Genomic DNA, 11,248 nt, shown 5'->3' on the forward strand with positions numbered 1-11,248 from the left:
ACATCTAGGTAAATTGCTTACACTGAATACTGATATAAACGCTCTGCTGGGTTATTGCCAGAATTCTAGGTGTCTTTTCCATTGTAGTTGTTTCTGCCTATGTGGGTAGGACAGCGCTCTGCAGCTATTCTTGGTAATACTTTTTGCCTTGGCAGAAATATATTGCTTGTTTGTTTTTTTTCTTCCTCTCCTTGGTCTGTCTCAATCTGTTTATTGTTGAAGGACTAACCTAGTGTTACAAATTCCTGTATTAGTCTAAATATGGTTCAACATGAGAACAAACGACCGTGACTAGGCAATGATAAGTATGACAGAGTGACAGCAAAATAGGTAGTATTGAATAATATGGACATAGGCCATTCATCATGTCCATTTTGTTCTGATTGCGACAGACATGAGCCCTTCGCCTTTACAGAAACCTTGTTCATTCATTCATGTACTATCCTCAACACATTATTTATGGACTGTCCACTCTCAAGGATGTCTCAACACCGCCATGGCCATGGCAAAATAGATTTTACTAGAATTATTATTTTCTAAGTAGAGTAGTACCACTTCGAAAGTCCAGTTTTTAGTCGATCCTGGGAATTAAAAGAATGAAAATAATCAGTATGTAATAAGTCTCCAGTAAAGGAGTTCTCTGGCTTTATAGAAATAAAGTATCACTCATTATGAAATTAGAGTCGGATTGTAGATGACTTGTTTAACCTTCAACGGCCAGTCCTGAAAATGGTCTTCATGACCTGCCATTATTTTTATATTTGCCTCTTCACATTTGAGCAGCCATAATTTTTTTTATATTACTTCAATGATGAGGATGTATGAGCCCTTGTTTTATGCAGGAGAAATTGTATCATCTTTTCGCGCTATCTTGATGTGCTTTCAAATTACCATGTAATTTCTATAATTATTTATTTGTAATCTTTTTTTTTTTTTTTTTTTTGGAGAGGGGGTATTTGTTTTTTAAATAAAACTAAATTATTTCACCCGATGGGAAAAATAGCCCACTTCAGTGACATAAGTCACTTCTGAGCTGGGCAGACATTCTGCAATCAAGTGATCACTGGATTCAGTATAAGCAAAAGAGAAGACATAAGCGGCGATGACCCACTTTCTGTCTACTTCTCAGGTTTCCCAGCTGTGTCTGAGGGCCGGCAATTTTATTTGCTCTCGCCGGATTGCAGAAGCTTTAATCCCGTACCAAAAATGTACAGTGGCATGTAATTAAACCCCATGACCAAGCACCATAAATTTATGGTGCTTGATCTTTATGAGGGTAATATAACTTTTTATAATTAGGAGATCTAAAATATTTTAGAAACTTATGGTTAAAAGGGTTATCCCACAATTGCATGGAAACATTTGCCCAAAGGATAGGAGATCAATGTCTTATTGTTGGGACCCCCAATCAAGATGTCACTGTTTCACCACTGACAGTGGCCTTGTGATGCTGTAAGTGACAGCTCAGCTGCCCTATGGGATCTGGAGTGTGGTGGACTGTCAGTTTAGTGAGTGACAGTCCAGTCGTCCAATCTGATCCTGGGACGTGCTGGGCTGTCAGGATTTTGATTGAGCGGCAGGGCTGTCAATCTGGTCTGGCCTACGGGCATTTCCCCAGGTGCCTCCTTTCCTCAATGATATTAGCTGGCTTGCTGCGGGCAACACATGGTCAGTTGTAGATTTGCTTAGTTTGGTGTGTGTGCTTGCTCTGTGTCTGACTTTTTGATCTCGTTGCTGGACCTCGGATTTGTTGTGACTATTCGTGTGGATTATCCCTTTTGCTTTTGACTTCAGATATCTGACCCCAGATTTGGCCCCTGACTATCCGTTTGTTGTACTCCCTTGTCTTGACATACCCTCCTGACATTTGACCCCTAACTGTTTTCTGACCACGCTTTTGTCTAACCCCTATGTACAACGATCCTTCCTGGTATCTGACCTCGGACCTCCTGACTACTCTGTTTCACGGTTTGCACGTGAGTAGTGACTCAGCGTCACATTTATGAGATGTCAAAAACAGAAAGGATAATCCAAGCAAATAGTCATGACAAATCCAAGGTCCAAAAACAAGATGAAAAAGTCAGACACAGAGCAAACATACACACCTAACTAAGCTAAGCTACAACTGACAATGTGCTGCTCATAGCAAGCAAGCTATAAAGCTTGCAAATCATTGAGTACAGGAGGCACCTGGGGAAACACCTGCAGGCTACACCAGATTGAGCAGCAGGGCAGTCAATCAAAATGCTGATAGCCCAGCACGCCCCAGAATCAGATTGGAAGACTGGACTTTCACTCTCAAAACCGACAGTCCACCACACATCACATCCCATAGGGCAGCTGAGCTGTGACTCACAGCGTCCATAGACCACAGTCAGTGATGAAACCGTGACACACAAGAACCAAGAACTTGTGTTGCACACTTAAATGTAGCGGTGGTGAGGCACATGTGCTGCCTCTCCATTCATTGTCTATGAGACTGGTTGGGATAGCGAAGTACAAAACTGGGCTATCTTCATCACTCTTATAGACAATTCATGAAGCAACAGCGCACATGCCTAACCACCGCTCTGTTCAAACATATGACACAGGAACCTTATTATCCTGTGGGATAAATGTTGGACATCCCCCATAAGTGATAAAAATCTGCTGGTTTACACGCCACTGTTTTATTTCATTCCAGTATGTGTATGAATTACAGGTCTTGTTGCAACTGTTAATAGACCTAATGTAAACCTATAGTACGGCACTCTAGAGCACTCCCATTAAGTTATTTTTTTCACTAAACCTATGCATATGTGTGTGTAGTGTAGTCTGTGTGTTACAATATACTCACCTATGCATGTGTGTGTGTGTAGTGTGTGTATTAATATACTCACCTAGGCATATGTGTGTGTAATTTAGTCTGTGTTACAATATACTCACCTATGCATATGTGTGTGTAGTGTAGTGTAGTGTGTGTTACAATATACTCACCTATGCATATGTGTGTGTAGTGTAGTGTGTGTTATAATATACTCACCTATGCATATGTGTGTGTAGTGTAGTGTGTGTTATAATATACTCACCTATGCATGTGTGTGTAGTGTAGTGTGTGTTATAATATACTCACCTATGCATATGTGTGTGTAGTGTAGTGTGTGTATTAATATACTCACCTATGCATATGTGTGTGTAGTGTAGTGTGTGTTATAATATACTCACCTATGCATATGTGTGTGTAGTGTAGTGTGTGTTATAATATACTCACCTATGCATATGTGTGTGTAGTGTAGTGTGTGTATTAATATACTCATCTATGCATGTGTGTGTATTAATATACTCACCAGCCCCCACCTTCTTTGTTGTCCAGCGCCGTTGCGCTCCTCTTCTGAGTGACGTCATTGCTTTTCAGACTCTCCGGGTCGCCGTGTGCTCTGCGCTGTGACATCATTAAGGATGAGCGGAATGGCGCTGGATAACAGTGTTAGGTGATTATATTAATTTACGCATACTACATACACATATACACAGATTTAGAAAAAAAAACTTAATGGGAGAGCTTCTATAGTCATCGTTGGGTGTTGAACTTCTGCAACTTTTATACAATAAAACACCACTCCATACATTATAAAAATAATTTACTTTATTCATATGCAAATACAAGACAGACAATAATAGAATACGAGCATACACAGATACAAATGAATTGTGCACACACTGTGTATGTGTCTATTTTATTTTATTATTTTCTGTCTTGTACTTGCATAAGAATACAGTAAATATATATTATAATATATGGAGGGTGTTTTCTCTTATTGTATAGGAGTTGCTTTTAATAGAATTAGGAAAACTAGTCATGGGTCTGCTTTCCATCACTTACTGTCCAGTGATATCACAAATGAACTTAATTCATGGATCTCTACATATACGGATGTGAAGACCAGAATGTGAATGCGTTTGTTATTTCTCTGTAATACTAGGTGAGTATGCAATATCCTTTCAGCATTAAGTAAAATGTCTTTTTCCTATTGGAATGTCCTGGTGTTCTAAGAATATGACCCTGTACACGTTATCTGTCTGTGTCTGTTCAATATCATCCTCTATTCTCCTTAATGAATCTTCTCCTCCAGATGGGTGTTTTACAGTATATGGAAGAAAAGCAATTCCTGAGCATCGTATAGATCAAACTCTTCCACGCTGCATGGAGCATATTAGGCTTAGCACCTGCTGCATGCGGGCATTGTGAAAACCTTAAGTTATACTCTGTAGATAATCTTAAGAAGGATTAGTACAAGTATATGTGGCAATTTAAGATACTATTTAAGTTTGACAAAGAGTGACTTTAAAAATAATTTTTTATGAACTGGTATGATGTTACTTTAATCTTGTATTGTGTTTTGTGTTTTTTTTTTTTTTCATTTCTTTTTATTGAAAAGTCAACTTGGAGATTGTCAGCAAGCTGTACGCTGCTTAATGCACTGAACCTAAAGAATGTGACTTTTTTTTTAAGATTTGTGTGTCATTAGACCCCTAGTATTTTCAGCAGGTCTTTAGTAGTGTCATTGTGTATATATTATCTTTATATACATGGAGAGAAGTTGTTTGTTCTGCGTCCACAATATTCCTCATGTTATTCTAAGAACAGGGATTATAGCATTGGTGGGCACCTAATTCAACTCAGCATGGTCTGACACTGGTTTATTTCAGCTTTATAACCCATAAAATCGTGGCGTTCCCCACAAGGCCTCCGCTTACCAGGTGTATTTTGGCCCCATTATGCATTGTTTATACCAGTATGGTATCAACTGCATCATTTTTATTTTTAAAGGGACTTTCTTCTTCCTTCTAAAATAGATATTGATTTCTGCAATAGAAATGTTAAAACCAGAAATCTACTATATACATGATATATATTTTCAACGTTTGAAGATCTCAAGCAAAATTACTAAGGGAGTTGTTCTGGGATCTTGCAGGGTAAGTTATCCCGCAGATCAGTCAGCACATGGACCTTAGTGGTATATCACTGAGTAATGCATATTGGATACATCCCTTTTTGACAGCAACACAATGAGCTTCTAAATAGCATTGTGTAACAGGTGGTCACCAATGCTATTTTTCCTATATATTTTTTTTATGTGTTGGTTTTTTTGCTATGTTTTACAAGCTTAGTATTGCACACTTTATACAAGTTGAGCAAGTGGTGCTTCCATTTGAGGTCTTTTCCTAATGACGTCCTGAGAAGTTGAGCTTTAGCCGAAGGCCACAGAGAACCAGATAAAGCAATACAATTCTGTATTACAAATATTGTCACACTTAAAGGCAACATATTGGGACTAATTTCTACCTAAGACTAGATGTATGGTTCTATATTTGTTGTTACCCGGTGTAAATTGATACATTTCTTGTAGAAATCTGCTCTGTCATTGCTGAGAGATCTGTCATTGTTGAAGTTCTGTGCAAATTAGCTGCAAGTGCATTAGGGCGTGTCAAAGCTCTCCCAGCTCTCTGGCTCTCACTCCTTATTCCCAGCTCTCTGGCCCTCGCTCCTTATTCCCAGCTCTCTGGCCCTCGCTCCTTATTCCCAGCTCTCTGGCCCTCACTCCTTATTCCCAGCTCTCTGGCCCTCGCTCCTTATTCCCAGCTCTCTGGCCCTCGCTCCTTATTCCCAGCTCTCTGGCCCTCGCTCCTTATTCCCAGCTCTCTGGCCCTCGCTCCTTATTCCCAGCTCTCTGGCCCTCGCTCCTTATTCCCAGCTCTCTGGCCCTCGCTCCTTATTCCCAGCTCTCTGGCCCTCGCTCCTTATTCCCAGCTCTCTGGCCCTCACTCCTTATTCCCAGCTCTCTGGCCCTCGCTCCTTATTCCCAGCTCTCTGGCCCTCGCTCCTTATTCCCAGTTCTTTGGCCCTCGCTCCTTATTCCCAGTTCTTTGGCCCTCGCTCCTTATTCCCAGTTCTTTGGCCCTCGCTCCTTATTCCCAGCTCTCTGGCCCTCGCTCCTTATTCCCAGCTCTCTGGCCCTCGCTCCTTATTCCCAGCTCTCTGGCCCTCGCTCCTTATTCCCAGCCCTCTGGCCCTCGCTCCTTATTCCCAGCTCTCTGCCCTCACTCCTTATTCCCAGCTCTCTGGCACTCACTCCTTATTCCCGGCCCTCTGGCCCTCGCTCCTTATTCCCAGCTCTCTGGCCCTCGCTCCTTATTCCCAGCTCTTTGGCCCTCACCAAGATCTTGTGCACCGATACTGACCCCAGTTACTACTGGCCCTTACATGAGATCTCTGTGAGGGACAGCAGTTGACAGAAGTTAGACTGACCTGTCTGGCCAGATGGGAAATAAGGATTGAGGGCCGGAGAGCTGGAAATTATTTGATATGCCCCGATGCATTTGCAGCTAATTTTGCATACACCTTCAACGGCATATTTGGCAGAGTGGAATTCTGCAAGAAGCTTACTGATTTACTCAAGATAGCAGCACCTATACCACTATACCTTTATTTTTAGGTAAAAAATCCTCCTGACAGATTCCCTTTAATTTTAGGCCTCATGCACATGATTGTTATGGGCCCATACTGGACATGAAGTCCTTTGCATTTTATTTGGAAGAATATCAACATACTCTATATGAATCGACGCAAAAAGAAAAAAAGTGTCATGATGTATCACATGCCCTATCTTATAAATATTCTTCCCTACGGGCATATATTCTGAGAGAATACAGTGCCATGACAAAGCACTATATATATATATATCTATATATAGATATATATATAGATATAGATAGATTGTCTATCTTGTGCCACTGTACAAGGTCTGAGCCACGTTGTGATTTGGGGCTTAAATCCTGACGTTTTATTTCTCAAATGGTGACAAGTACAAATGGCCTATATTCTGCTGGACATTTTTTGCCTTTAGACTGTTAGATGCTAAATGATTATAAATTAGCTTCTCCATTCAGTACATTGATGGCTATTTATTATCTGCATCAATTGCATGTACAATATGGTAGAATCTACATCTTAGAACTTGCTGTTAAAATAGTGACTGTTTTCTCATGTAGGAAGTGTGTCTGCCAGAACACAGAAACAGAAAAGTAGCAAAGCAAAAAAAGAGATATATGTATATATATATATATATATGTATATTAAAAAATGCAGTTTCACTTGACCATGCGGAGAATGAAGTATACAGATGAAGATACTTTGAACAAAAACTCGGCACATTTACTTTATTTAGCGTCGTTTTGCACTAAATTCTGACTATGAATTTGAACATGACCTTGTTGTACTGATGGATTTAAGTAATATACAGAAATTAGATTTTTTTTTTAGTAAAATATTTACCTGTTATGACAGATACCCTATGTGTTATAAACTACTGGTGAGGAAAGCACACTGGAGTTCTTTTATTTTAGTCACAGATGTGAATGATATTAATTGAAAAAAAAAGATACTTTCCCACATTCTCTGTCTATGGATTTTATTTAATACATATAACTAACAGATTTCCTCCTTATTTTACTGATGTCTGAGGATAAAGCTATTATTTTGTAAGATCTGTGAAGAAAAAAAAAAGTTACGGCCACATTGATTTCCCCATCTTGTTCCTATTAGTATGCTCTTGAACAGCAGCTGATCAGCACTCATTTCTATGATCTGCATGTATGTTCATTGGTCCAAAGTTGATAATTAGTGGATCTGAAAGTAAGGTATGTCTCAAGCCATAAAATGTGGCGACACCACAATGTATATTTTCTTAAAGGGAATATGTTAGTAGGTTTTTGCAATGTAATCTGACAGCAGCATGATGTAGGGGAAGAACCCCGGATTCCAACAATGTATCACTTAGTTTACCGGATGCAGCAGTTATAATAGAATTACAGTGTTGTCTGTTGCAGATTTAGCAAGGCTCAGAATGTTGTAACCCCATCCACACCACTAATTAGCAGCTTTCTGTGTACATTGTATAGTGACAGCTGTTAATGAGTAGTGAGGGATGGTTGGACTAGCAGGCACGAGATCACTTATCCTATAGTGATAATCTCCTGCTGAAAAAACACTAATTGTATTGTAACAGCAAAACACATCCCAGTAAGTGGCACATCACTTTAATCAGGGTCTCTGCTCCTACATTATGGTGCTTTCATATTACATAACAAAAACCTGGTGACCAATTCAGTTTAAATAATTTGTGTGTAAATTACTTCTTCTCCAGGAAGAAGTAAACTATCTCATGTGATCCGAACCTGATGGAAGAAAACCTATCTCTAGACAACCAGATCTGGGTTTTTGCCCCGCATCATTGCAGTGCAGTGTACCGGTTTGCTGTATGAGGTGCCTTAGATGAAGCTTCATGATGAGGCACAAAGTTCCAAAAACAGAAGTTAGAAATAGGTCTGTCTTTCTTCTGGTGGCTTTGGTTAACTTGTAAGACATAGTTTTCTTCCTCCTGCAAATGAGGCAATTTTCATACATTTTTTTCCAATGGTGCATTGCCTAAAATAAGTCTCCATACTCGGCTGTGTCTCTACTTCCAGACAATGGAAGTTCAGTAGCATATATATTACCAACTACTTGATTAAAGATGTTGTGGCATATTTGTAAAAATGGTGCTATGGAAAACTGGAAGGGACTCCCATAGCAACCAATAATAATCGAACATCAGAATAAAGACAAAAAAATAAATCTATAAGCCTACTGGTTCCCATGGGCCACACCACCAGGATTCCTCTGTGCTAGTTTTCTGAAATGGGCCCTGATATGAATAGACATGTCAACCGTGTGGTGTATTTACTTGTATCTCCAAGCTTTTATGTGCATGTTTGTTTTATTTTCCTCAGTTGTGTTACTTTGCTCATATAAAAAATGATTTATTGAACAATGGTTCCACTGAACTTGTAGATGACTAGAAGAACTAAAACATTGTGTAACCGGTCCAGACATGGAGTCCTCCTTAGAGTCCTAGTTTTGGTGTGTTTGTATTGTGAGAAGTTATTCCTTCAGTAGGATGTCGGGTCTCCAGAGAAATCACTGCAGCGGAGAAGACTCTTGGATAAGAAGGCTGTCCTTTGTTGGTGCTGACGATTTATTATGATTTCAGATGCCACGGAAATTTGCTTTTAAAACCCATTTAGACTGAGATCTATTGACAACTCTTGTTGATCTGTTTGGCACCGCACCGCTGGACATAAACGTTCACCACGGGTACAAACAGATGTAAAGTACTGGTTGATATGCTTTTTTTATTGTTTGCACTACAAACCTGCTTCCATCTGGAAATGTGATGCATAAAGAAGAACTTGATTGTTAATGATTTGACTTTTGTAAGAGGATTGCTTGCCTTGCATCTGCTGCACCATGTAGTACCTGTGTTTAAATAAAGGTACAGTCTTATTAAATGCATCTAGGTGATCTTATTGAGTCTTTTTTTAAAAATAAAGAGAAACGTAGTGGCATTATTTCTTAATAAACAAAAGTACTTACAGAATTCAGGCCTCCTTCCCACTATACTCCTTATCTTCACAGTTATTCTGTACCTGGTCTTGGTGTTGAAATTCAATGTAAAATTATTTTACAAGGTATAGCCACTTGATTATATCAGGCATTCCCATAGACAATATGTGGAGCAGTGCCGTGCTTGCGGGACCGTTGCTTTATTCAAACCCCCACCGATCTTAAGATCGGTGGGGGTCCCATCATTGGGATCTCCCGTGATCAGCAAATTATCACCTATCCTGTGTATAGGTGATTGCTTAAATTTATAATACAACTACTTTAAAGCACCACTTCAGTGGGTTTTTTTTTGCACCGCTGAAGTGGTGCTTTAAGTGTAATTCCCCTGTCTCATACTCACCTGCCACCTTCATATTTTTCCAGCGTTGGTCTCCGGCGAAAAGTGACCTGCCGGCAGCTCCAGTGTTTTATGGAGCGTGACAGGGGCCATTTTTCAATACAAGTCTATGAGAGCCTCATTCTAGCTCTCTAGTTCTAGCTCTCATGGAGTTGCATTGAGCTCTGGTTACTTAACTTTTGACTTCCGGACAGTCAGAAGTTACAGGCACAAGATGGCGCCATGGGATCGGAGCGGCGTCGGCAAAAGGTGAAGCCGCCGGAAGGGGAGTATATACAAACTGGGGTAGGGGGCTTACATTTAAAGCGTCACTCCAGCGCTGAAAAAAAAACCCTGGAGTGGTGCTTTAAGTAAGCCTACATGTGTTAAACTTTTTCAGCTGCAGATTTACAGCGAAATCTTATGTTTTACATGGAGATAAATTAACCCCAATTATTAAAAATGGTTAAATCTGCAGCAAAAAGTGTTTGAAAATTCCCTAACATTCTCATATTTTCTTGCAAACTTTAGCTGAAAGGTGATATTTATTTTCCTTATTGTCATACCATAAGTTACCTTTTGTATTAGTTGAGCAACGGATGCAATGCTTAATGGAAGCTTAAAGTATTATTATCAAATGTTTAAATTGCTTCATTTAGTTAGACAGCATGAAAATAAGCTAGTTTGCAACTGACTTTCTTTTTCTATTTGCATTCATTCCCCTGCAATGACTGCTTTTATCTTTTATAGTGTACAGCTCATTTCCATGGAGCTCAGTCTCCAGCCTTTGGCCAATAGTGCACAGTAGTTACATTCCAGGATAAGGGTTAACTCTTAACATCCCAGTCAGCTTTCTCCACACCATTTATTTCTCTACAGCAGTCAGCTTCTCACCCCCTCACGACCCTCTCATCTTTGACGATAGTTATAAATCACCAGCCTCACAGCTTTCAGAGCAGGTCTAATATTCATGGCTTTTGCTGTTAGAGCTGTCTGCTTGTTTAAATGTCCTGTAATGTCCATATGTTAACAGTGCAGACTCCTCAACAAACCACTGATAGCTGAATGTGTTACAGCAGAACTTGTGCTGAGCTTTATAGTTCAACTAACTCTACAGCTCTACTTCTCACCAGAACTGTAACTCACGGAAGAGAGTCTATCCTGCCTGAAACCAGGAAGTAAAGCGAGACTGCATAGCTCTAAGCTGCTCAAGAGACAACTTGAGAACACCCCTTTAACCTTTGGGCTCATACAGTTGGCTATGTTATGAATTGGTACGAGCTCTGGGTTGTACAGAATCAAACCACAACCCATAGAAATCTATGGAGCTTCACTTTGTCTCGATATTACTCCGTAGTCGATACAAAATGGAAGTGTCTACAGTGCTGTGCAAAACTTTTAAGTAGGTGTGAAAAAGTGCTGCATAGTAGGAATGCTTTCTGAAATAG

The 11,248-nt window shown here is 39.8% G+C and overlaps 1 protein-coding gene across 1 annotated transcript in view; it reads left to right on the forward strand.

Annotated features, from left to right (window-relative positions):
- The window catches only part of SMS (spermine synthase), a 208,845-nt gene extending 199,472 nt beyond the window's left edge, over positions 1-9,373 (forward strand). The window contains exon 11 of the mRNA XM_073667504.1: positions 4,113-9,373. Coding sequence (XP_073523605.1) covers positions 4,113-4,152 — 40 coding nt within the window. The 3' untranslated portion in view covers positions 4,153-9,373. The remainder of the gene's footprint in view (positions 1-4,112) is intronic.
- The last annotated feature ends 1,875 nt before the right edge of the window (positions 9,374-11,248 follow it).

The sequence above is a fragment of the Phyllobates terribilis genome, unplaced genomic scaffold (genome assembly GCF_046119375.1).
Source record: "Phyllobates terribilis strain yellow unplaced genomic scaffold, ASM4611937v1 Scaffold_2__4_contigs__length_985480577, whole genome shotgun sequence".
Lineage (NCBI taxonomy): Eukaryota > Metazoa > Chordata > Amphibia > Anura > Dendrobatidae > Phyllobates > Phyllobates terribilis.